A 27,859-nucleotide genomic window follows, 5' to 3' on the forward strand; every position below is an offset into this window, starting at 1 on the left:
TGCCAGGTCCCCTGATGGTGAGACTTTTCTGCTCTGAGAGGATTTTGGTGGTACAGAGACTCTGAGGAAAGCAAAAATGACATCCACTGCATTTTGGGGGAAGTTTTGGGGTTTCCTGAGAGAAAAGGTTCCCTATTCCCCACTCTGCAGGGCACTGGCTCTTGAAGAGGTGGGAGCAAATTCAGGTCCTGAGTGGCCCCCAGAGCCTAGGATTGCCTTATCCTATCACAAGACAGCAGGGATCCTCCTCATCCCCATTAGAGACTGAGACCATGCTGCCTGTCCCCATCAGAGACCAACCCCCTGCTCATCGCTGCCACAGAAAGCAGGGACCCTGCTCGTCCCTTTTATATGCAGAGGGGACTATGCTTGTTCCCATTACAGACAGAGGGGACGGTCCTCTGACCCATCACAGTCTTCCCCAACATAGGCAAGGAGGACCCTCCGCATTCCTCTCAGAGACAGACACCCTGTTGGTCCACATTAAAGAAAGAGAAGAGCCTTTTCGTCCCTGTCATGGGCAGAGACATGGAGATGTTTCAGGCCTCGTGGTCAGCACCTGAAAGAGAAGAGAAGCTAGAGGATCAGTCTCAGGTTTTTTGGTGTAACCTCTTCATCACCTCTTGGATTTTTTTCCCATTTTTGTTGGCTGGGACACCTCAGCCTGGCCAATTGTCAGCAAACACTGCAGCCAGAGGCCTAGTTTGGTGGTCCTGCCGGCCACACTCCCGCCTCCACAGTGTGAAGCTGGCCCCAGGCCTTGGAAGTGTGGAATGAGACAGGGAACACCTTCTGAACGGAAGAGAAAATAATGACAGGGAATGCCTTCTGACAGGAGAGAGAGGGGTGGGTGAAAAGGCAGCGTGGCCCACAGCTCACAGGAGTACCTACCCCCACCCCATGGGCCCAAGACTACCTGGTTCTGTCTGAGCACAGACACTTGCTTCTGCAGGCTGATGTTCTCCTCCTCGAGCTCTGAGTAGTCCTGAAGTAGGCGGGCCTCCCGGAATTTGTACTCCTTGATGTCATCCCGTAGGCGGCCACGTTGGATCTCCACATTCTGGTTGATCTGCCAGGGGGAGAGAGAAAAGTGGGTGTGAGTGGCCCCCGCAGCTGGCCCCAGCACCCCTGCCTCTGAGGGCTCAGCTTGCCAGGCACACTGTGTGGCATGCCACACAGCCAGGATGCAGAAGCCCAAGCCTGTATGTGCCAGTTTGGCCACCTGGATGGGAGATGCAGCCTAGAGCAGCACGGTATGGAGAACAGCAAAGGGTCTGGAGTCAGATCCCCTCAGCCCTTCTCAGCCATGGAACCCCTGGCAAGTGACTGAGCCTGCTCTGACCCTCAGCTTCTTCATCTGTAAAATGGAGTTAAAAGTAATTCCTCCCTCCTACCCCAATGGTGGGCATCTAAATGGTACAGTGCTATGGCAAATAGTTTGCAGAGGCTCAAACAGCTAAACAGAGTATCTACCCCAGAGAAATGAACACATCCACGTGTTCACACAGAAACCTGTACACCACGTTCACAGCAGCACTGTTCACAACAGCCAAAAGGTGGAAGCAGCCCAAGTGTCCATTGACTGGTGAATGGATAAACAAAATGTAGCCTAGCTATACAATGGAGTGTTACTCAGCCATAATAAGGAATGACATATTGACACATGCTACAACATGAATGAACCTTGAAAACACTGCTGAGTGAAAGAAGCCAGTCACAAGAGGTCATGCATTGTGTGATTCTATTTACATGAAATGTACAGAAGAGGCAAACTGAGACACAGAAAGTGGTTGCCAGGGGCTAGAGAGAGGAGATTGGGAGTGATTGGTAACAGGGTTTCTTTTTGGAGTGAAGAAAAGTTCAAAAATTGATTGTGTACACACACAATTGATGGTACACACACATGAGCGTCTACTGATAACCACTGAATTACATACACTTTAAGCAGGTGAGTTGCATGGGGTGTGAATGATCCCAATCCAAGTTGCCAGTGAGAAGTCAGAGGCATTATCATGAGGAGAGGCAAGTTCAGGGCTCGGGGGACACAACAGTTGAGAATGTTGGAAGTTCTCAGCCTGGGCTGCACACACCATATGACAGGGACAGGCCCTCAGCCTCAGCCCTAGAGACATTCAGGGTCAGATCACTCTTTGCGGTGGTGGCGTCCTGCACATCACAGGATGTTTAGCAGCTCTCCCTGACCTCTGCCCACCAGATGCAACCCACCCCCACCCACTGTGACAACTAAAAATGTCTCCAAACATCTGCAACGTCCCCTGGGGCAAAATTGTCCCCTTTACAAACTCTCTATCCCCTCCTTGTACTCTGTTCCTTTCCTGTCTCCTGTTCCCACTGCCCAAGTGGCCTCCCCACATATCTGAAAGGGTCTGGCTCCCCAGGCCAACACCGCCCCTGCTCCAAAGCTCTTTTGGACCCTTGGTCAGAAGCTCTGTCCACTCGCTGGGCCCCACAGCTCTGTCCTCCTGTCACACTGTCCTCTCAGTTTATGCTGGGGCTTCTCCTAATCCCATTCATGTGCTCATCTGAACGACACAGGCTTTACAGACAAGACTACAAGATTCCATGCAAGTACACACAAAATGGTCATGTTAGGTTGGTAAAATGAAATAGGACCTAGAAAAAAAGGAAAGCAACAGAAAGGAGAAGAGGGCCATTGTATAGCGAGAACTACTGACAAATGCTTACTACTTATAGCAAAGATTGTATTTAGAATCTGCAGCAAATGGACACAGACAACCTTTTATTAAGAGACCCAAGGCGGTGAAAGCTGACACCAGAATGAACAGAGACACTATGTGGGGAGGAAGAGAAGGCCACAGGCTGCCAAAGCCTTGCACTGGACAAATGAGCAACGTGCGTCCTGGCACAGAGGGAGAATAAACAGCATCAGCACAGCCACCACTGGGGCAAGGCCCCGCAGGTCCTGCAGTGCCTGGGGTGCCGTGTAGGCCGACTCATGCAGGGTCTCCACACCCCAGCTGGGGATACGGGCACTTATCTGCCAGAAAGAACTCCCCAACTCATGCTTGTTCCTTGCTAACTCTCTAGCACCTGGCATACAGCAGGTGCTCAAACACGTGCCACATGAAGTGGCTGCCCAGCTGGATCCCTGGGTGAAGCAGAAGCTGAGGGGAGGGTCTCAGCCCTACCAGCTCCCCCAGGTCTATAAGTCCAGACCAGCAGACCAAGAAGGCCCTCCAGGCAGTGGGAAGAGAGGTGCCAGAAGCTTCCACAGAGACCTGCCCAACCGAAGACTGAGGCAGACAGCTGGGGCAGATGCCTGATAGCACCAAGGTCCCCTGCAGACACATGGACAGACTTGTGCTCCTGTAGCAGTGCCTGTGTCGTCTATGAGTCCTCAGGCCTTTTGCCAGTCTGGCCCTGGTAAGGGGCACTAGGAGTTCTGTCTTTGTACCATTGCCAGGCCCAAAACAGAGGCATACCCAGGTCACATGCTGGACCAGCAACAGCACATGGTGAGTAAGGACACTATCTCTGCTGATCCTGCAGGACCCAAACACTGGCAGCACCTTCCTGCCCACGGTGACTGTGCTTCCATACCCCCCCACCACCAGGAGTGGCAGCAGGGCTTGGCCTGCTGCTCCGCACCTCCACCCAGCACACACCCAACTGCCGAAGGTTCAAACAGGCTCTGACTGGTCACCACTGGGTTCAGTTTTCTCCAGGTAAGCACCTTCTCCCAGGTCAGCCCCTCTGACGTCAGCCCAGCAGAGGGCGGGGGACAAGTTCCGCAGTGTGTGAACAGGCATCCCAGATGGCGGAGGTGGTTGTATGGGCTCAGAGCCAACCACCCGAGGTCACATCTCAGCTCCCCTTCCTCAGTATCCTAGACCTCAGGCTGTTCATCAGCAGGAAGACTGTGACAACTGTCTGCCTCAAGGAGCCAGTGTGCTGGGAGGGTTGGCTGCCCTGTCCCCCTTAGAGTCCCCAACCCCATCCATCCAGGACACTCTTGTCTCTGACATCTAGGGCAGCCTCTACCCCACTCCTTCTTGGGACAAATACAAGAAAAGGCCTCGGTGCATGTACAAGACCAGCTCTGTCCCAGCCCACCTTAGAACCCCCCCAACCCCAAGAAAGAACATCAGAAGAACTAGAGCTGCCCGAGCCCATCCACATGCAGGTCCCACACACAGCAGAGGTCAGCAGCCAGGAGCCATTCCACCCCTCACCAGTGGGGTGACCTCAGGCATTGACAGAACCTGTCAAACCTGTTTCCTCATGCGTGACAGGACACTGGTAGGGTCACCAAGTGGACCAGGTCTGAGGCAGTCAGAACTGTCTGACACACACCAAGTATGTTTCTCATGGGTCCTCATGGTGCAATGCGGTGTGGAGGGGGACACACACCTAAACCAGTTGTCACAGACAAGGAAAATGGGGAGGGGCTATCGGAGGCAAAGGGGTGGTGGGTCAAAGGGTACAATGTGGCCTGGAACATCACCAAATTCAGACAGTCAGCAAGACTGGCGGGCAGGAGACTCAGGCACCCTCTCTGACCCATGGGGTCATAAGCCTTGGGCAGTGGGGGGTAACAGCCACGCCAGGGGCCACAGGGGAGCTTGGCACAGTGGCTCAGGCAAGGAAGCGCCAGCCAGGAAAACAGTGGGTAATGAAGAGACAGGAGCAGAGTGTGACCTGGATGGGCAGTGGGTGAGACATGGACAGTCCCAGAGACACGGGCAGTGGAGCCTCCACCCCAGCCAGGTAGGCAGGAAGGAAAGACCCAGATGGCTCCTACAGCTCTGCAGCAACCTGGGGACCTTCAGGAGCAAGAGAAGGGTTGAGGGGTGTGCAGGAAGAGCTAGGATTTCCTGCTGAAGCACAAACAGGAACAGCAGGACAGCCTCCCCCAAAGACCTGCGGCATCTTTAACTGGCTGAACTCATTTCTGGCTCATGGCCAACCAGAAGCCAGAGGGGTCACCCAGACCTCTGCTTGGAAGAGACAAAGGGAGCAATGTGCCAGGCTGGAGAGAGAGCCTACAGCAGCTTCTCAGGAAAAGATGGGCCAGACAGGCGGCTGAGGTCACAGCTTTCCCCTTGGCCACAGCCCCTCCTACCACCCTGCTGGAGTGACCTGTGGGAGGAAATGAAATCATGGGTTGCTGCTCCAGGATCTGAGGGCTGCCCACCCTAAGTCCAAGCCAACCTCCTCCCAGGCCCCGGAAACCCCTGAATCTCCCCAAACTAGGGGAGGCAAAAGCTCCCTGCTGTTGCTGGATCCTGGGGCTGCTGCCCTCAATCCTGGATCACTGGGCCAATAGCTGCCAGCCCTGCGGGACTGTGACCATAGCACACCCTCTCAGTCTGTGCTCTGCTGAGCTCCTCTGAGAATATTCACTGCAGAGGGTGGGGCTCCTGAGGAAGAGGGGCCCACAGGTACTCGAAGAATGTGGGGTGAGAGAGCTGCAGGGCACCCCCTACGAGAGGCTTTGGAGGCTGTTTACAGATAGGGAAACTGAAGCAGGAGCTGAAGACGAAGCCTTGCCGAAGTCTCAAGGTTCAGTGAGGGAGGGGCAAAGACAGCATCAGCCCATTCCCACCTGCCCCAAGCCTCATCCCCCTCCCATCTCCACCCTTTCTGACGAGAACCTGGGGGCTGACCACCAAGGCCACAGCCAGGACTGCAGTTCATGTGGCTCCACCTGCTGTCCCCAGTGGCTATTGCACTCCTGTCTTGATGACGGGGCCCTACTTTTCCTCAGAGGGTACTGACCTCTCTTGCCCCCACCCCCACCCCCAAACTAAGCCTCTCCCTAGCTTCTGGCCCCACCTTTGTCCCCATGGCCCACTCTCCATGAGGCCACCAAACCTGAGTTGGACCATGCCTCCTGTAGGACCTTGACTGATGCCTGCAGGACTCTCCCTTGACACCCCTCCCTGCCCTTGGTGCTGCCCTACCACGCACACACACTCAGTGATATATAGCACAGGGCATGATTCTCTTCTCAGGCTCGCCCAGACATCCTCCTCAAACACCTGCCCGCCCCTCACACCTGCCACATGCCCCCATCCAGGAGAATGAGGCTTTGCTCACAGCTGTCCCCCAGGACCCGCACACACCAAGGTACCAGCAGTGCCCAGTTATACATGCCTAAGTCAGTGGAGGAAGGACACCCATGTGCCCACTCAACCTCCCCGTGGTCTCCTGCCCCAAGCCAGAGAGGCTCTCGTCCCCACTCACTGGAGGGGACCAACGCTCCAGGCTCTCCTCCTCCTGCTGGTTCGGCCTGCATAGGCTCCCTGCCCCACAATGACCCTCCTCAAATCCTGCTCTGGCCATGTCACTCCTCTGGACTCCCCAACTCGCCATGACTCCAGGGCCTGGGCTTCAGGTGGTGAGTGCTAGTACTGTGGCCTTTGCCCCATAAGGAGCCTAAAACTGAGATGGTTCCTTCTGAAATTAAACTCACAAGCTCATGGGTAAACACTACAGTCCCATTTCCAGACATGGAGCCTATGCTCAGTCATGGCTGCCTAAGGGGACCCTGGACTCACACCAGCTCAGTGCAGAGCCCGGGACCACCAGCCCCTCCCTGACAGTGCCCCCTGAGCACATGAGGCTATGGTGGCAAGTGGGATGAGTCGTGGTAGCCCCACCCCCGAATTCTCAGATGCACACATTACACTTTGAGTCGCTGAGGAATGCTCAGTTTGTTTTCTTATCCATAGTATGCAAGGCACAGGCCCTGAGTAAGACAGAATATTCCCTAGACATGGAGAAAAATCTAGTAAGAGGGAGTGTCCCCACATGCACTAGACCTGTGCCTCCAAGAGGGGCTGACCACACCCCTTCATGACTAACCACCTCCCTGCTCTGGGCTTGTTCAGGGGATTAGCTTTACCAGTGAGACAGAAGCAATCCTGACAAAGGGAGCTGCTGCATCTGCCTCTGTTCCTATGCCACCACATGAGGTACAGAGAATGTGATCAGTGGAGCAGACAGGCCTAGGAGGAAGGCTTCCAGCTGAAGCCTCCTAGGGGCCAGTAGGCCGCCCCCCCAAGGCACAGGTGTGAGCACGTCTGCTGCACGACACTGCTGTGGCCACAGATAAGCCCCCACTCACCTCCTTCAGCTCTTGGGCCACCGAGGTGAGGCGCTCATTCTCTGACTGTGTGTTGGTGAGGACATTGCGCAGCTGCTTCAGCTCCGTCTGCAGCTCCAGCACCTTCCGCACATAGTACTGCTCCTTGGAGGCTGACTCCTGGATCAGGCTCTCTTCCCGGCTCTCGCCATCTGCGGCCACCTTCTTGTGGTTCGTGTGTGCCTGTCCGAAGGCCTACAATGGGAGACAAGACGCTCATGAGACGGGCATCCTGGGGCCAGCAAGGGAACAAGACCCAAGCCAACAATCAAGACTCACACTGCAGGAGTGCCCAGCGACCAACCAGTCGAGGGTGGGGAGGAGGGAGGACCTTAATCTGGTCTGCCATGTGCACATATGTAATGTGCCTCAAGCAGCCCGCGAGGCTAGTGCCTCCACCATAACAAAAACAAACCTGGTTTCAGGAGCGGCATGTGCAACAGCAGGATCAAGGGACAGGGCGCCATGCATACATGTGTGATGGAAGCACTCTTCCTGCGGGGCAAAGCGCCAGGCCCTAGACCTGGGGGTTCTGCAGTGCTAGGAGCCTGGCCAAGCCGATGGGAAATGAATCCGAGCGCTGCCCCCACAGGCTCCACTTCCTCCTCATTCCAGATAGGGAAATCAAGGCTCAGGGAGGTGTGCCGGCCATCACATGAAGAGGCAGAGACAGCCTGCTCACCCTACTGCTTAGTGCCAACCCATCCTTCACCTGTTCTGGGAGAAACCCGGGGCAGGCAGTCAGAGCCCCAGGCCCCTGGACAACAGCAGCAATAAGAGCCAGCAGGAGAGGCCAGCATGCTGCCAGAAAGGGGTGTTGGCCTAGCCCAGGATGCCCAGGTCTGCCAGTACACCCACAGGTCAGCAGCCATGCCCATCCACGCCCAAACACCTAAGCCACCAGCTTTTCATCGTGTGCACCCAGTGAGGGGCAGACCCCTCTTCCCTTCTCCTTCCCTCCCTCTGCCACCACCCCAAGTGGCCAGCACTGTGGGACAGGGCTCCCATGGGGTGGAGGGCAGGAAAGGATTCCCACATGGTAGAAGACACCAGGCCTGCGATGTGTGTCACCCTAATGGCTCCCATCCTGCTGGCAGCCCCATCACAGAGCTCTTGGGGAGACCTTGTCTCTTTACAGGACTCTTGGCTCATGGCAGGAAACAAGATCAAGACAGGAGCTACTGAAGAGCAAGAAAATGGATGGCTTTTTTTTCTTAAGAGAGAAAAAGGAACATTTTCATTAATTTACTACTTAGTATTAAGTCTAGGAATTCAGTCCAAGAAAACTGGGATAATGTGCAAAGTCACATACATGGATGTTTCTGAGCAGGACAGTTTCTAATATTGACAAATCAAAACAAAGAAAGCAGCTCATTTCCCTCCTGACAGGGGACTGCAGAAATAAATCAGGGTCGTCTGGTCTGAGTAATGAGATCCCATTGGGCCAAAAGATGACACACATGCTACAACACGTGCTGTGACACTTGCTCTGATGCATGGTGACCTGTGCTGTGACATGCATGCTGCGATATACTTATGCTGTGACATGTGGTGATGTGTGCTGTGATGATTATGCGGTGTTTGTGTCTCATGTTGTTGCAGGTAAGGTCTCTGAATGAGGCTCACAGGACAACACAGCACAGAAGAACGACCAGAGCTGGCACTGGGGCCATGTGTGGGGACCCCAGACTCATGCCAACACTTTTGCTGCGGATGTGTGGATGTCTGTCACCCACCCTCCTTCCCCAGGGGTCTAGGTCTTGATTATCTGCCCCTAGCCCACCAACACAGTGCCCTCTCCATGGAAGATGCTGGTTTCCTTTTAAACCAAATGAGCTCAACTCTGTGATTTCTCTTCTGTTCTCCTTCATCCTGGTCCCAGGGAAAGACCAAATCACAAATCACTTCATGTACACAGCACCTGTCCCATCCTGGCTGGCCACCCCAGGCCACATGAAGGGAAGCCAGACACAGAGCCAGCCCCAACCTAGGGCCCCAAGTCTCTCATCAGATGAGGTGGCCTGCAAGCTGCAAGCCAGCAGGGCAATGCCAGACCAGCCAGGTCTCTTTGATGCACAGGAACTTCTCAGAATACTATGAACCTGGAGGGGGGACACAGACATCTCCTAAGAGGCTTTCTTGAGGAGCGACAGCTAAAGGCTGTGACACACCATTTGGGCCCAGGCCAGAGGCCTGGGCTCTGGATCCTCCTCACCTGAGCTCCCAGTCGGGGGCCCACAAGCACTCCTGGGTGACTTTTCAAACACACCAAAACAGAGACTTCCACCTCCAGCCAAGATGAGATAGTTACAGAGATCGACTCTACCTCCTGTGTGAAAAACTAAACAACAAAAGCAACAAATCATCTAGAAAAATGATAGAAATATGAACAAATAATAAACAGCGGTTTTCAAATCACTGGGCACCAGGTATAAGAGGTGATGAGGGGAGATACCCTCCACAATGCATGTCTCTCCCCCACCCCACCCCCGCCCCAGTCCAGAAGAAACTTCCTGGCCATATCACAGAAAGGGTGACTGAGGCAGGCCTGATAGACCCTGGGGGAAGAGGAGGGGCTAGGAGACAGCAGACACAGCTGCAAAGGCAGGCAGGCCTGAAGACAGAGGGATCCACCAAGTCAGGGAAAGGACCACCCAGAGGGCTGGAGGGAACAATCCCTATCATTCACACAGGCCAAAAACAGCACGTGTTCCCAACAGGCAAAGGGCACCCTCATGATTCACAGGCAGCAGGTGTAAGACTCCCCAGGACTAGCAAATTAGATTGGATTAAATGCTGCTCTGGTACAGCAGGCCAAAACTTAAAGACAAAACCTGAAAGGATCAATCTGTTTCCAAGTCACTTAACTACATCCCATAAGAAAGCTCGAGAAGAAATGCAGGAATACAAAAACACCCATCTCCCAACAGGTGAGATGCACAGCCTAGCACCCAATCACTAATCACTGAGCATGCAAAGGACAAGGGGAGGATCTATGAGCGGGAGGAAAGCATTCAGACCTGACACAGGTACACAGGGTCGTGGAATCAGGTATCAGGACTGAAGCCCACAAGTTTAGGAGTACAGGGAAGACTGAACATGCTAAGCAGAGACATGGAAGATACAAAAAGATCCAAACTGAACTTCTAGAGATGAAAAGTACACTGAATAGGATTAACAGCAGAAACATAATGCAGAAGAAAAGATGAGGGGCTGAGAGCCTCAGCCATGCCCACCAACATCTGCATCCAGCCCAGCAATGACCACCAGGCTGCAGCAAACTACCCAAAACAAAACACACAGACAAAAAAGGCTAAAACAAAACCCCACACCGAGCACCAGTGAAGTGTGGGACAATTTCAAAAAGCCTAATATGTGGGTAACTGGAGTCCCCAAAGTAGAGGAAGAGGGAAGGATAGAAAAAATATTTGAACATGTAACAGCTGAAGATTTTCTAAAGTTGGAGAAAGCTATAAACCCACTAATACTAGCAGCTCATAAACCCCAAGCACAAGAAATATGAAGAAAACTACACCAAGGCATAACATAAAATTGCTTAAAACCAATGATGCAGCAAAAATATTAAAATTAGCCAGAGGAAAAAGGATACATGATGTATGGAGGAACAAAGATAAGGATGACAGCAGATTTCTCTGACAAGCCAGAAGACAGTGAAGAAACATCTTTAAAAAATAAACAAACAAAAACTGTTAACTAGAACAGTGTACCCAGTGAAAATTGTTCACAGATAAAGGTGAAATAAAGACTTAGACATACAAAAACTGAAAGAATTTATCAAGAGCAGACCTGCATTACAAGATAAGTTAAATAAAATCCTTTGGGCAGAAGAAAAATGATACCAGTTGGAAATCTAGATCAACAAGGAAGAATGAAAAGCACCAGAAATGGCAACTATATGGGTAAATATGAGACTTAAAAAAAAAATTATTTACATCTCTTTAAAAGATAATTGAGATTCTAATCCCTATCAAAATTCCAAAGGTCTTTTTTTGCAGAAATAAACCAATTTTCAAATTGATATGGAATTGTAGAGGGCCTAGAATAGCTGAAACAACATAGAAAAAGAATAAAGTTGGAGGACTCATTTTCCAATGTCAAAACAATACAAAGCTACAGTTATCAAAACAGTGTGGTACTGGCATAAGGACAGACATAGAAGACCAATAGAACAGAATAAAGTCCAGAGATAAATCCTCGTATAAGTGGTCAATTAAATTTTGACAAGAACACAAAAATAATTCAGTGGTAAAAGAATTATTTTTCAACAAATGATACTGGGATAAGTGGATGCAAAATAATAAAGTTGAACCCCTACCTCACACTATATACAAAAATTGACTCAAAATGGATCAAAGACCTAACTAAAGAACTAAAATTATAAAACTCTCAGAAGAAAACAGAGAGATAAATATTCATGATCATGGATTTGGCAATGTATTCTCTGTTAGGACACAAAAAGCACAAGCAACAACAAAAAATAGATAAATTGGAGTTCAACAAAATTAAAAACTTCATACATCAAAGGACATTATTGAGTAAAAAGATAACTTACACAATAGGAGAAAAGACTTTCAGATCTTATATGTGATAAGGCTCTAGTATCCATAATACAAAAAGAACTCTTACAATTCAACAATAAAAAGCCAAACAACCTAACTAAAAATGGACAAAAGGCTTGAACACATTTCTCCAAAGAAGATATACAAATGGCTAACATGCACAAGAAAAGATGCTAAACATCATTAGCCATTAGGGAAATGCAAACCAAAATCACAATGAGATAGCACCTCGCATCCATTAGGATGGCTATAATTTTTAAAAAAAGAAAGCAAACTAATCTATATCATGATCCCCTGGGGATGGGAGGTGAGGAATGAGGAAACATGTGAGGTGAGGGACATGTTCACTCTTTTGGTTATGCTGATGGTCTCATGAACATACACCTATATGAAAACTTATATTGAATACTTTAAATATATGTGGTTTACTATGTTTCAATTATACCTTTAAAAAGCTGCTTAAGAAAACAACTCAGATGTTTTTGAAGCACCATACCCCCAACCTGGAGAGTGTGAACCTATGAGACAGGGAGCCTGTCCCTGTGGTCACTGTCTCCAGCATACAGGCCAGGAGGCTGAGGGTTACAGAGGTGGAGACAGTGCCCTGGTCATCCACCTGAAGTTCTGACCAAAACACATGTAATCCTACCTTGCACAGTCCTATGCAGTCTTACAAGTCCATCTCAAAACCTGCCTCCCCCCTAAAGCAGCTGGAATTGCTCCCTTCTCCCCCTCTCACAGGTTGCTATCCCCTCCTGTCACCTCCTGAGGAAGCGTTCAGAGGAGTGGTGTGCACCGTCTGACTTGGGGGTCACCAGCTGTGGGCCTGTTGTCCTTGCAGTTTTCCCTGCCTCACCATGAACCTCCCATGCTGGAGTCCTGCAAGGTGTAAGCCCCTGCTTGCCCACAGCAGGGCTTTCTGGCCACCCTGATGTTGGGATCCAGCCTGAGAAGGGGACACCACATACAGCCTCCATCCTGCCCCTTCCCATAAAGTTCCCCAGCTGTTCTGGGGAAGAAAGGGGACCAGGAGGTGGAAGGCCCAAGCTCCTGCCCCCCTGGATCACAGGACAACACTCATCTGGGCTTTGTGGATTGAGAAGGAGGCAGAGCCTTAGTAATCTTCCCCTAGGGAATGCCCTGGCTGCTGGTGGATGTTTTTCGTGACATAGGCTCCCAGCCCACACTCTGCCCACCTCTCTAAAGCTCCCCAAGCCCAGCAAGACCCAACACAGCTGGGTGTGCCCAGGCATGAGGTCATGACCAGCCAGGCGCCTTGGGGAGGGATCCCAGCCCATGTTTGCTCCCAGCCAGCACACAGCCCCCCTAGAATGATGGCTTCAAGTTAAGCCGCACCCATGCAGACAGGGTGTGATCATCTGTGCCTACAGGAGGCAGGGCCAGACATGGCTGGGAAGCTGTGTCTCCTGGGGCCCTCCTTCAGGGGCGTGGCCTCTAGAAGGTCCAATGAAGGCAGGGAGAGGTGGGGCAGGCTCCAGTCCAGGAGGAAGAAATCACAGGGACTTTAGCAGCAGGATTTCAAAACAAAACATGGTGAGAAGAGTGGCCTCAGCTGAGGGAACAGCATGAGCAAAGATGTGGGGACAGGAAGTCCTGAGAGACTTTTTGCGAAGCAGCAGGAGCACCTCTGAAGGCAATGGGGGACAGTGGGGAGTTTAAGTGAACAGAGAGGGCTTGGGCAGGAAGGGCAGCTGCAACCAGACCCCAGGGCCCCATCAAGCAGAGAGGCAGAAGGGGGCAGGTGAGAATAGGGAGAGGCAGGCCTGAGGGACTGTGAAGGGAGCAAGAACTCTAATACAGTGATATTCCAGTCCTCATCCACAGAGCAGGGCGGAAACAATGAAAAAGAGTCACCATGATCCTCACTCACTCAGACCCTGAGTCTCACTGCAAGAGCCCCACAGTGACGGTGACGGGAAGCTGGTGGGGATGGGAGGCTGCAGGGCCTGTCAGGGCAGTCCAGGCTCTGGGCGGCCCCTCCTCACTTGCTGTAAAAGCTCAGCTGAACCGCCCACCTATCTCATCCCTAAGTGACAACAGCACCTGTGGAACTGATCACAAGACTGTAGCTGCCTTGAATGAGCACGCCCTGTGTGCTAGACTGTACTAGCACCTCCATGGGGGCACCCTATACACACTTCTACTTTGTATGCAGAGAAACTGAGGCACAACAGAGCCAAGGGTGCACAGTCTGGCCACAGTGTGGGATGGTACAGTGCTGGGGTACCAGGGGCTGACAGGACAGGGCAGCAAGGGTCCTGTCTAAAAGATAAGCCTAATGCCCCCATCCCATGGATAGCATGGGCAGGCCAGGCCAGTCCAGGCCCCAGGCACACCTGTGAGCACACAAGAGCCCACCTGCCCCTTCTTAGGGAAGTGCAACTGACACCCTCTGCTGTCTCAGTTGGTCCACCTCTGAAATAAGTGGCAACAGTATGGCTGGGTGACCATGGTGGGCACCAATCACACTGTGCCTCAATTTCCTCATCTGTAACCTAGGTTAATTATGCCACCAACCCAAGCTCGTTGTTGTGAGGATTTAGTCAGTTAGTTCACTTACCACAGCTTGTGTGGCCTCTCTCCCCACCAGCCCTCCCCGGCCCCCCCCCCCCCCCCCCCCCGACAAAAGAATCCTTAAAATACTGTAGGGAGTCACTCCCTGCTCTCCTCTCCAGGGCTCCCATTGCCTTCTGGATGCCCAAAAGGGGGCCAACTCCTCCAAAGTTGGCATATTCCTGACTCAGGACTCAGCGAACATGCTGAGTCACCTGAGGGTTGGGGGGGTGGGGGCAGGGGCAGCATGAAGGAGCCTCACCCAGGCCCCAACTCCACCCCACCCCCATGCCCCAAGCTGAGGCCAAGATCCAGAAATAGAAGCAGGACAATGACAATGGACTTCCTGGGGTTTAAAAGCAGGATCTTTCTGGCTTTAAGACTAACTCCAGGATGCCTCCTGCAATTCAATTTCTGGACATCCCTGACCATCTGATGGTTGTGTTCCAATCAAATTTTATTTGCAAAGCCAGGATGTGGCCAGACGTGGCCCATGGGCGACAGTTTGCTGAGCCCTGGTCTAGGTACCACTTCTCATCCTCTCACAACTCAGGGACCTGCAAAGCTTCCTGTCATCACCTGTGTGCCCCCAACAGCCAGAACAACTCTTCAAGTGTTACTTTCTATGGTTCATTATATAAAAACTATAAGTATGTGCTGGAAGGGCTGCACCCCTGACTCTGGTCCAGAGGAGGAATCAGTGGCATCTGATCAGATCCCGGGAGGATGAGGAGGTGCTCCAAGTGGAGGAAACATCGTGGGCAAAGAACAGAGGCAGGACAAAGTGGGGCTAGAAGGAGACATGGGTCCTCATACCAGGGACTCTGAACCAATGGACAGGAATTCCCTCCTCTACCTCCTCAGCCATGCAGACCCCTAGCCTTGCTGAGGTCCCCCTGCTCTGAGCACTTCCCAGCACAGGGCAGAAGAGCAAACAGGTATGAGCATAACTAGAGCTGCCCAGGTCCATGTCTTGGCTCTGCCACTGGCCAGCTGTGACTCTGGGAGAGGCCCTCACCTCACTGTGACCGTGTGTAAACTGGACTACAGGGCTGTGCTCCCACACTTGGGTGTGTGGAAGCCCAGCTGGTGCTGAGGCAGCATAGGCACCAGGTCAGGGCTACCCACAACCAACCCATTTACGAGGAGTGATGGGCTTGAAGGGTGGCCCCAGACCACTGCTTGCCACCAGTTCCCAGGAAACCTGGCACACAGTTGGCCAGTCCCTGCCGGCCCCCTGACCAAGGCTGTGCACTGGCTCCAAAGTGGCCTCGCAGTCTATCTGCACATGGGAGTCAGCCAGTGGGCCACCTGGTTCTGTGACAATAGTTGCCTCATCTACAAAGGAAAGTCGCCCCCACTCCCTTCCTCTATCAAGAGAGCAATGTAGTCATCTCCACAGTGAGAGCTGGCCATCGGCCCTAGCTCGAAGAGGTTGACCTTTTAGTCTCTGGAAAAACCTATGCAGGGCTTGGAAACAGGTCTGCATCGAGACTCAGAACAACCCCTCTTTCCCTGGACTGTCCACTGGGGCTGGCTCCCTGGAGAAGGCCTACACCAACAGGGCAGGGAAGCAGGCCTCCAGGCAGGGCTGTCCCAGGGAATTCTCTTTCTTCCTAAACCAGTTTGGCCATCTGATGCAGCAGGCACCACACTTGCCAAGCCACGAGAGTCAGCCTCAGCATTCCAATGAGGCAGGACTTGTTCCAGGAAGCAGTTTCCACAACAAAGCTGGGATCTTCATCTCCTTTGTCTGGGCTGATCCAGCACTGCCCACCCATAGCCAGCTGGTCCCACATTCATCCCTGAATGGTTACCACGCCTGCATCAGGGTGGGCCCAGACGCTCGGGAACAGCAGGGCCTGGGCATCCCAGGAATTCCCAAGTCCCACTAGTTGCCCGTCTGAGCCTGTCTGCTCCTTATCTGCTCCTGCAACCGGGGATGGGCTTGGTGGGGGGAGTTCGTGGACACCCCTGGCTCAGCACCAGTCATTCTTATCCAGGCTTGTTGCAAAACCCCAGGGCCTGGCTTCAGTGGCCCCTCAACCTTTACCTACATTACTTATTAGTGCTTAATCCATGCCTGGCCTCTGGTAGGCACTAGTGGTACAGGGAAAGCAGATACATCAGGCCCCCCAGGACCCAACAACTATGGGGACCTGCAGCCAGACAGCCGGCTGAGACCTCAAAGCCTCATACCCTGGTGGTTCCCACTTGATCAGTGTCAGCACCCCAGCCTCTCTATTACCAACCACTGCAAGGAGCTCTCTGAAGCATCCATGTTTGCTTCTGCCCCTGAGGGAGGGGAGAGCAGCCTTTGGAGCAAGGCCCACCTCTCCCTCTGCAATTTTACTCCTTGTGAGAGGGAAGGAGGCAGAGAAATCTGCAGAGAGCCAGGAAACAGCAGCTCAAGTCCAGTTCCTGCTGGCTTCACAATCATCTGTTCAATAAAAACTGATTGATGGATTAACCCTCTAGAAAACTGGTACATACAAGCCACAGGGCTTCAACAATTGTTGGAGTCAAAGGGGAATCCAGTGTCTCTAAGGCCTGGAAAGGAGCTGAGGTGACCTGCGGGGGCACAGAAGGCACTGGAGGCCACACACATACACACATGCCTCGAAACTTGCTCCATTCTGGGAGGCTCCGTGCTCAGTCCTGTACAACCAGGATTCCACAGGAGGCCAAATGGCATCAAGTTCTCATTAAATTCAAGACTGGGCTCAGGCTGATTAAGCTGATATAAACACAAGCTCGACAGTATTATGAGATAAAGAATTTATAGCATCAAGAGATTAAACTCACTATCAAAGGCTGGTTAAACCTATAGTGACCCAAACAGCCTAGTACAAAATACATGACAGTGTCAGCCAGGCACAAAGCAAGAGGGGCTCAGCACCAGCAAGTACAAACATAGAAACATGGGGGACCCAGCAGAACGCAAGAGGGCACAGCCTTCTCTTTACCACAGATCTTTTTCATAAAGAAATGACACCACAAGGGGGATACGGAACAATGTAAGAGTAATCTATAAAAAGAAGAAATTCTATGCACGTGTTTGTGCACTATGGGAGAGAAAAATTGTTTAAGTGGTATTTCACAAGTTTTCTGTAAATCTAAAACTGTTCTAAAAAAAAGTTACGAGAAAAAATTTTAGCATATACCCAAAACATGAAAATTGATAAATGATTTCTTATCAGAAAGGGCATACAGAACAAAATGACAGGAAGCTGAATAAACAAAAAATAGAAACATATCATATCAAAACTTAGGGATCTCTGTCAAAGCAGTACTGGGGGGTGGGAGGGCGGGGAGGAGGGCTACACTAAAAATAAACATTAATGATAAAAAGAAACAGCCTCTCTGGGACTGAAGAAACTGAACAAAGTAACTAGGCAAAAGTCTCACAAAGGGGAAGTGACACAACAAAAACCCAGAAACAAAAGAAAAAAGCAAAGTAACTATGTTAGTGTATTTTTTTTAACCTTCTAAGATCACATTCTGATTGATGTGTCTGTGCAAAGTACTTGCCCCTAAACCAGGGAACAGAACACTTGCTGATCTGCTGATGTGCAGTCTCCACAGGTGTCACGAGGACTGAGCCACGCAACGCTGCTGCTTGCACCCGCGGGCCCTGACAGCATGAGCAGCAGCAGCAGGCCCATCTCACAGGAGAACAAGGCAGGGAGTGTGCGTCCAAGGGGTAGTCCGGGTGCTGCACGGTAGGGCAAGACTCAAACCCAGGTCCAGGCCTAAAATGTCGCTGTCCACTACCGCATCCGCTCAAACAAAGAATGAGAAAGAAAAAGAGAAAGAGGAGGGAGGAGAGGGCATTACGAACTCAACAGGAATGTTTGCTGATCTTGACATCTTCCTTTCTACAAGGTGTAGGGAGATGGACCAATCCCAAGTCGAACATGGATGCAAATACTCAGCAAAATCTCAGCAAAAGAAGCACAATTAACCTTAAGAATTATTCACTGTGATCAGAAGACCTTGCTCAGGAACACAAAACCAGGATAAACCAACTCAATTTTAAAAATCTGTATTCAGCATCTGCTATGGAACAGGATAGACCAACAAGAATAAGAAAATCATAGGCTATGTCAGAAAGTGAACTACAGATAAGCTAATGTTTAAAAAGGAAGTAAAAATTCCATCTATGCTAAAATGCTGTCGTCATAATTTGGCCTATGCTCTTCTCAACTGAAGCTCTTGAAAAATGGATGTGGTAATTTTCTTTCTTAATGTCATCAAAAGAGCATCTATGGCTATATAGTAAATCTACCTGGATACGTTTAAAACAAGAGCAAACATAAAATTGTGGAATGCATTAATAAATAATGGAGAAGCATTAGTAAGTGAAGATGCATTTGAAGGATGAGGCTAGAGCCCCCTCTTACCACATTTAAGAGACAAGGAAAGAGAAACATAAGAAAGGATAAATTAATTCCATATTTTTTGCAGGTGGTGATTTTGTCTAGAAAATGCACTAACACCTCCAAAATGGTTATGTAGAAATCTCAAATTCACCATGACACTCACAAAACCCCAAATTAAATTGTTTAGTTAGGAATACATAATAAAAAGATCAATTACACTTATAATCTTGACTTCAAATCACTGCCCAAGGAAACCCTGACCCAATTAACAGTCGCTCCCAGCTCCTCTCCCCCAGACCCTTATGACCACCAATTTTTTCCTGGCTCTATATGTTTTTGAGGTTCACCCATGGAGCACATATCAGAATTTCATACAGAACACATTTGTTTATACATTCATCATCTGATGGACATTTGGGTTGTTTCCACTTCTGGCCTATTTGAGAAATGATGCTATTTACATTAATCTACAGGTCTTTGGATGTATGTTTTCAATTCTGTTTAGGAGTAGAAGTCTTCTGCCTAGGAGTAGAATTGCTAGCTCATGTGGTATCTCCTGAACTTTCTCTGAGGAACTGCCAAATTGTTTCCACAGTGGCTACCCCATTTTTACATTCCCACCAGCAACGTAAGAGAGTTCCAATTTCTCCACATCCTTGCCAGCACTAGAATCATCCTAGTGAGTGTGAAGTCTCTTCCCATTTTATAAAAAAGTTATTAGTGATAATAATATCTACCACTCTATGAGTCTCCTTACCACTCTATGAGTATGTTATTTCACTTAAAGTCTATCTCAACGTTCTCAGGAGAATTCATACTTACATTTTACGGAGGAAGAAACTAAGGCTCCAAGAGGGCATGACAGGGCAGAGGCACCGCTGGATGAGAGCTGTCTCTGCCCCCTTCATGTGGCTCCTTCTGCTACACCACTGTCAGAACTACTGCCTAATGGCAAAGGGATCTATATCCTAAATACTCATATATAAAGAGCACCTGCACATCAATAAGAAAAAGGCAGACACCCAATAAGAACCAGGACGAAGGTCTTTAATAGGCTTGTCATAAAAGAGGCTCTCCAAATGGCCAGCAAACCAAGGAAAAGGTCTATGGGGAATACAAATTAGCACCAGCATGAGCAAGTACTACACACTGATCAGAATGGCTAGTATTTAAACCAATAACAACACCAAGGACCAGTGGTGGGGATGGTGAGGACAGGAGGTCCCACACACTGCTGTGCTACTCTGGAAGACGGCCCCTACACCACCCCAGCCATTCCATCCACAGAAACGTGCACCAGCTATCTATATGAGAGAGTATTCCAACAGCCCCAAGCTGGAAATGGCCCTAATGCCTGTGTACTGACAGTGGTGAGGAATGTGTGGTATATCCAGACAATGAATCCCATGCAGCAATGAGTGCCAACAAACCTACAAATACAGGCAGCAGTAAGAATCAGTTTCACAAATTAGTGCTGAGTGAACACAAAAAATAAGTACTGTGCAACTCCACCTACAGTAAGTCAAAACTCGGCAAGAGTAACCTGTGGTGTTAGAAGCCAGAATGATCACACCTCAAGAAGACTCAGAGAGCAGCCCCAGGAGGCTGGTAACACATGATTTCTTGATCTGTTGATGGCTGTAAGGGTGCAGTCATTTTGATAATTCATCAAACTATTCAATTATAATTTGTGTAGTTTCCACATTTATCTTACACTCCAATAAAAGATCATTTTAATTAAAAAAAAAACTAGTTTAATATGGCAGTTACAAAAACTATTATAAATAGGGCTTTAAAAATGTAAATTTTATCTAAAAAAAAAAAAAGAGAAAATGATCTCTGAAACTGAATATTGAAATGGAATCAACCCATTAAAAAATCCCAAAGCAACCCAAACAATAAGGACACAGTATTTGAAATGTTATCTGAATGCACAACACTAGGGAGATGAGCTCCAAGCCTTGGCTACTACCTATCGTTCCTGGGATTAAGAAGAAAAGGGGAATAGCAAATGTACACCAGGACGATGTGCGTATCTGCCAACACACACATGCACTTAAAGTCTGCACATTTTACTATGTATAATTATAGTTTAAAAGATAATAGAACCCCAAACCAAATGTGCCCCAGGTCTAAATATACCCCAGGGAGTTCAATTACTCATCACTTATGAAATGGACTGTATCAGAGACAAGATAAAAGATCAAATTTCCATAAATGCACTTCAGCAAAAACCTGACATAAGAGCACAGGGTCTGGTCAGGAAATGGTGACAGGACATGGACTGCAGGTTTACACAGGGCCATAAGCTTCAAACCACCCCACAAATGGATGCACAGTCTTGCCAGCAGTTCAAGAAAAACAAGTTAGAGCAGCTACAAAACACCAGCAGAAACAGAGTCACAGAGTGAACCCATCGATTGATGGGAGGCTCCGAGGCCAGGAGGGAGAGAAAAAGTGGGGGCCAGGCGTGGGAAAAGCTGGGACACCTGCCTATTGCTTAGACCACTAATGACCTGTATCCAAGTCGGGAAGGCCCCAGACATGTGAGGACTCTCATGGCAGTACCAAAAATACACCAGAAATGGATGGGAAGAGTCAGTGCGGCATGTATGTGTGCATGTGTGTGTCCCACCTAACCCATCAGGAGGGGGTCCCTGGTCGAGGCATTTTTGCTTGGCCCACTATGTCCAGACACCTCCTCCCCACCCCAAGTCCCCCTAGCCTTGGGCTGCCACGTAAAGGGGCACCACAGGCAGTCAGCACCTCTCCAACTCTGATGGGGATCTTGGGGTCGTTGGGGGGGGGGTGACAGGAGGATGACAACAGCTGTTAAGAGAAAGCGAGAGGACTCCTGGCGCCAGGGGAGGAAGGGCAATAATCCCAAGGCGTCACTGCACTTCACAGTTTGCCCCAACATAAGCTCATTAGCTTCTCTCTCAGGACGTATTAGCTCCTTTCACAGGTGAGCAACTAAACCCTGAGCACACGCATCTCCATAAATGTTTACCCAAGTGGGTGTGACAGAAAAAGCAAGAAGGAGGAGGCTAATGAGCCAGAAGCCGCAGGGCTGGACCTGGACCCACAGCGCTCAACACCGACCAGCTCTCTAACCCTGCCTGCTCCTCAGAATCGCCTGGGAACCGAACCTTCCATTCCCAGGTGCGTGAACACCTGTGATCTGGCCCTTCCCAGTCTCAGGGTCTCGGCCTAGAACGTGGAAAGCTTGGGCTTATCGGGGGAGTGCTTATCAATGCATATCTGGCTGAAGCCAGTCACGGTGGACCCCGGCTCCACTTCCCTACTGACACACAGCCCCTCCATGGGGACACGTCGATTTGCGGATACGAGGAGAGAGGCTAGCCACGGGCATCCCCCGAGAAAGGTGGAAGCCCACGTCACACATCCACACCAAGCCTGGTGTGTGGTTCACAGCAGCTGTGCTCTGAGAGCCAACATGGTCAACACCCAGCATCCACTATCAGGTGGGCACCAGTAGTTCTGGACAGTGACACAGTGGGTGCTGCTGAGCAGTGAGAAAACTAACTCCTGACATGTGCAACCGTGATGGCTATTAGAGGGGCCAGACCCAGAGTGCTGCACACTGAGCAGTCCGCTGATGCAAGGAAGCCTCATCAATGCAGCAGAGAGCAGACAGCGCACTGGGTGGTGGACAGGAAGGGCCTGGCACTGCAGGGTGACCTTCACCCAAGGGGCAGCCATGCGAGTGCACAGAAGTGCATGTTTTATTACAGGCAAATTATAGCTCGCTTTAAAAATAACAGCTTTATAAAACAGAATCATCTGGGCAGCAATCAGAGTCACTCTGGAAACGCCTGCCCCTTGAGGTGAGAGGCCACTACGAAAAATGCAGCCTGGACTGAAAACAGGGCTCAATTCCACCTCATGGTGAACCATCCCAATCTGGAAGATGGGCAGTGGGGGACTCTCAGCAGCCTCTAGGGATGGGCCATCGGGGTGACAGCCTGCCTTTTGGAGGGCTGGACGGAGCCTTGTGATTTCCCCACTGAGTCCCCATCAGGCCACATTTCAGAGCCAGGGTGTTTCCAGTGCTCCAGGGGATGAAACAGACTTTGCCAGCCACCCCCCTTGCCAAGAGCAGTGGCCACAGGCCTGACCACCTCTTACGTGCCAATGCCATAGACATCTCAACCCAGTGTGGGAAACTGGGCAGCTCAGTGGAGAGGCACTTTGCACCAAACCCCTGGCTATACCAGGAAGTGGGTCTGCATGCTGGTGTACCCTCTTCCTAAGGGCTGCTAGGAGAGGTCCTGAACTCCATCTCCCTCACGGCAGTCCTGAGCTCCAGGGGCATGGCTCAGGGTGGTGAGACTCACTGGGAAAGGAAGGAAAAGCCCAGCAGCTACCCCAGGACAACAGAATTCCCGCCATTCTCCACCAGCACCCCATCACTTCAGTTTACAGATGTGGAGAGAAGGCTCAGGGAAAGCCAGGCCGACCCTCCAGATACACACAGTGCAGGGTGGGCCAGCACCTTCTAGCATGGGAAGGGGTCAGGCCTGTCCTGTGGGCACCACCATGCCCAGCACTGAGTCCGCACCCCCTTGGAGGGTGCACGAATAGAGAGGGCAAGCTCATGCCTGGCAAGTGTCAGGTACTCAGGAAGTACATGTAGAATGAAAGGGGGGAGAGGGACCGTGAGGACACAGCTGGGAGATGATGGGTCCCTACCAGAAGTGGGTAGATGGGGACCACAGGTCCGGGGGATGGACAGATGCTGGGGTGGAGGGTGTGTCTGGGAGTGCTGGGTGGGCTGGGAGTGCTGGGTGAGTTGGCCTTGCAGGTTCCTTTGGGGCCTCTTCTTTTATCCCTTGCCCTCTAGCCAGTGGGAGGAACACACTCCCAGTGACTCAGTGGCAGGAACGGCTCCTAGACTCACCCCTCTCCTCTTCCCTTGGCTCACACACACTCCAGAGGGGCACGGAGGTGTCCTGCTTGGGAAACTGGACCCCCTCCCCACTGTGGGCTGGGATCACTCTGCTCAGGGGACAGAGGTTTGTGTGAATCTCATCTGATTTTCACAGCAGCTCTGCAAAGTAGAAACTTTGGTCATCCCCATTTCACAGGTGAGCAAACTGAGGTTCAACGAGGTCAGATGATTCACCTGAGTGGTATCATAGGGATTCTCACTCCAAAACCCATGTTTCTTCTTTGCATCGGGTGGTTCCCAGAGCAGGGAGTGGAACTGGGCCCCGAGGACTGTAGACAGCCTCACCTGGCAGGCGGGCAGGGAGGAGGCCCAGGACCAGTCAAGCAGGAGCATGGGAAGGACAAGTCCCTGCAAGAGCAGGTGGGGGCCTCCTGGGAATTGTGGGCCAGGCTGGTGCACTGCCCACCCACCTCTGCCCACATCATGCCCAGCAGATATCACTTGCCCACAGACCACATGCCAACCCCAGCCCAGGCCCCTCCATCCCTCACAGGGCAGGAAACTGAGAGGAGTGGGACCACCCTTCTCATCATGTGGCTTCAGGCCTCCGTGTGCCCTGGAAGCACCTACACTCGTGTCTGTGGGATCACTAGGACTGAGGGCCGCTGAGGCACCCACACAGGGAATAGCATGAGGCTGCAGAAGTTGTCACTTGCCCCTGCCCACCACACCCGCTTCTCTGTGAGGTCCATGTTGATCCACAGTGGCCATCCCATCACCAGCCATGAACTCCAGCTGCTCTGGGCAGCATCCAAACACTAAGCTGCTTTTAGAAAACTGGGAATTCATCCCTGGGCAGGAGGGATTTAGCCAGAATTGAGTGCCATTTAGAGAAGATTACACTCTAATTGCCCCAGTGTCAGCAGACAGGCTTCTGGCCAGCTGAGCCCTGGAGCTGGCGGAGGTCCCCAAGGACCCTGGCTCCCCCGCCCATGGACACTGAGGCCAGTCCTGGGGCCTGGGGACCAGCCCTCGTCTTCCGCAGCAGCTGGCTGCCCTGCTCAAGACAGAAGGGATGGCCTGGGGGCCCTGCGAGGCAGCTGTCCAGCTTGCATGTGTTCTAGGCTGGGGAGGATGGCTTGACTGGCAGAGCCGCCTGGGTCAGGCAGGGCTGGGCACCACAGGAGAGGGTGGCAGTGGCCCAGGTTTTCTTCACTGCACCTCTAACTCTCATCGCATTTCTTCACCCCATCAGACCTGCATTAGGAAGGGGCACCAGCAAGGCTCACAGTCAGTGAGTGGCAGGAGAACCAACCTCAAGCTTGGGCCATCTCCCCACAAACCCCAGAGTTCTTCCCACCACTGGACACATGACAAGAATGGAGCCTAAGGAGAGAGACTGTCATGGGCTGTTCAATTTGCCTAAAGAAGCCCTGGAAGGTGGACAGGACTGGTGGCAGTGCTGTGGCCAAGGTGCAAGGAAGGGCAGTCAGGCCCTTCAGAACATCTCGACACTCCCCTGAGAGCCTGATCAGTGACAGGCACTATCTGTAGAAGGGTCACAGTGGTCAGTGATGGGCGTCCTGGGTGCACATCCAGTCCCAGGTCCCCTGTGGGTCACCTGCCATAAGGGGCTTATGCACCCAAGGTGAGACCTTGAGACTGAGATCAAGGGTTACCAGGACTTAGTGTCCTAAGAGGCACACCAAGCCCAGGTGTCTGGTCTCCCACCCCTTCCCTTGACCTCACACCTCTGGTCCTGGCACCCATGGCCTGGATAGGTCACCTGGGGGGAGGCTGTGGTTATCACGTGACCCTCATACTGGGTTATCCTGGACACCCTCTTGTACAGACTGCACTGAGCCACATCACAGTACAACACCACAGGAGCAATACTGGCTCCAGAAGCTGCAGCCACTGCACAAACCACAGGCAATGACCATGCCCCAGAGTGGAGGAAGAAGGAACAATTCATGCCACAAACCCTCCCCAAGACCCTACAGTGTGGGGTCCCAAAAGGAGGTCAGCTTGTGGGGAAGTGGCAGACAAGCTCAGGTCACTGTGAATAAATGCAACTCTGGAGGGCAGCAGTCCTGAGGAGTGTGAGGAGGGGCGAGGCATCTCCCCTCTGAGCCTCACTCTTTTGTGAGTCCTGAGAACAGGATGGCATTTCAAACTCCAGCCAGTGCAGGTGGGGAGAAAGGCATTCCATGGTGGAAACTGAGGCACAGCTGGAGAGAGGAGAGAGGAAGCGTGGCTGACAGCAGCTGTGCTCTTGAGCGGGAAGCTCAGGCATGGGACAGGACACCATGCCAGGGAGACCCTGACACAGCCTGGCCTGGCATGCAGAGTACCATCCAACTGACCACAAATCCACATGTGGGTTCCTACAAAACTGCCCTAAACCCAGTGAAGAGGAGGAGCAGGTGTGGGAGAGAGGGCAGGGCAGTCATCTCAGTGGAGTGGGGCCCAAGGACCTGTGGAGGGGCCAGGGGACAAGGAGCCAGACTGAGGGGCCCAGCAGGTTAGAAAGACAGTGAAGGAGGAGCCAGGTGAGGGTGGAGTTCACACTGGCATGACAAAGGCATCAAACTAAACAGAGGACAATCTGTCATACTCAGGAGAGACCCAGCACCAGCACCTGCCTGTATGAATGCCCAAGTAGGACCTGAACCCAGATCTGACCAGTGGCTGACTTGAGACCCCTCCCCTAATCACTGTCTTGGTCAAAATACAAATGGCTAAGCTAAGCAGCTCAGTGGGCTGGCTTATAGAAGTGAAGTCAACCCTGAGTTGAGCCCAAACAGAAGGAAAACTACATGAAGACTGTCCTGTGAACCAACTTAGAAAACAAGAGCACAAAGATGTAATGGAGGAAGAGAAATAGCACCACTCATCTTTTATTGGGAATCTAACCGATTGTACTGGGTGAACTTTCTTTAACCACATGCATTCCATTACTTTTTCTCAAGATTAAAAACAAGAAAAGACTATCATCTATTGATGGTGACCGAGACTAACCCCACCAGTTTCAGGACTGAAGGCCTGGACCCCCGGGTAAACTCCAATCAGGAAGCCAGGGGGAAACCCAGTCTTTGGTTCTTATGACATATGTGTTCCTAAAAATCACTGCACTTTGCAAAATCACACAACAAAAGTCACAGGGCTTAAAGATGGGTTAGGGGCATAACTTCGTAAGTGACACATAAAAAACATAGAAACCTAATAATAACATGTAATAAAAATTGCGGGGTACTGGAAAAAGAATAATCAGACAAATCAATGGAACAGAACAGGGAGCCCAGAAATAGATTCACACAAATATAATCAACTGATCTTTGACAAAGGAGCAAAGGCAGTTTAATGAGGGATAGTCTTTTCAATAAATTGCGCTGGACCAACTGGACATCCACATGCAAAATAATGAATCTAGACATAGACCTTATAATTTTCACCAAAACTAACTCATAGTAGACCATAAACCCAAACGAAAAATACAAAGCTATAAAACAAGAAAAAATAGGAGAAAAGACATGCGCCCTTGGGTTTGGTGATGAAGGTCGTACAGCAAAAAGCATGATCCGTGAAAGCAAAAATGGCATTAAAATAAAAAACTTTTTTTTTTTTTTTTTTTTAAGATGACCGGTAAGGGGATCTTAACCCTTGACTTGGTGTTGTCAGCACTACACTCTTCCAAGTGAACTAACCGGCCATCCCTATTAGGGATCCAAACCCTTGGCCTTGGTGTTATCAGCACCACACTCTCCCAAGTGAGCCATGGGCTGGCCCCTTAAAATAAAAAACTTGTGTTCTGTCCAAAGACACTGTTAAGAGAATGAAAAAACAAGCCACAGACTGGGAGAAATTATTTGCAAAACACGACTTGTGTCCAAAGCATATAAAGAGCTGTTAAAACTCAACAATAAGAAAACAAGAATCCACTTTAAAAATAAACAAAAGATCAGAACAGATACTACCTCAAAGAAGATATGTGAATGGCAAATAAGCATATGAAAAGATGCTCAACATAATATCTCACTACGGAAATGCAAATTAAAACAACTAAGCTTCTACTACACATCTACTAGAATGGCCAAAATCCAGAACAGTGACAACACCAGATGCTAGCAAGGATGTGGAGCAACAAGAACTCTCATTCATTCCTGGTGGAAATACAAAATTGTTCAGCCACTCTGGAGGACAGTTTGGCAATTTCTTACAAAGCTAAACACAGTCTTACCATACAATCCAGCAATTGCACTTTTAGGTATTTACCCAAATG

General features: G+C 50.7%; 1 protein-coding gene across 2 annotated transcripts in view; it reads right to left on the reverse strand.

The window, feature by feature from the left end:
* BICD2 (BICD cargo adaptor 2) overlaps positions 1-27,859 on the reverse strand; it is a 45,127-nt gene that overhangs the window by 10,462 nt on the left and 6,806 nt on the right. For both annotated transcript variants that reach the window (XM_063098900.1, XM_063098899.1), the window contains exons 2-3: positions 7,112-7,324; positions 917-1,069 (exon numbers count right to left, since the gene is read on the reverse strand). In XM_063098900.1, coding sequence (XP_062954970.1) covers positions 917-1,069; positions 7,112-7,324 — 366 coding nt within the window. The remainder of the gene's footprint in view (positions 1-916; positions 1,070-7,111; positions 7,325-27,859) is intronic.

This window comes from Cynocephalus volans, chromosome 6 (assembly GCF_027409185.1).
Source record: "Cynocephalus volans isolate mCynVol1 chromosome 6, mCynVol1.pri, whole genome shotgun sequence".
In the NCBI taxonomy this organism is placed as follows: Eukaryota; Metazoa; Chordata; class Mammalia; order Dermoptera; family Cynocephalidae; genus Cynocephalus; species Cynocephalus volans.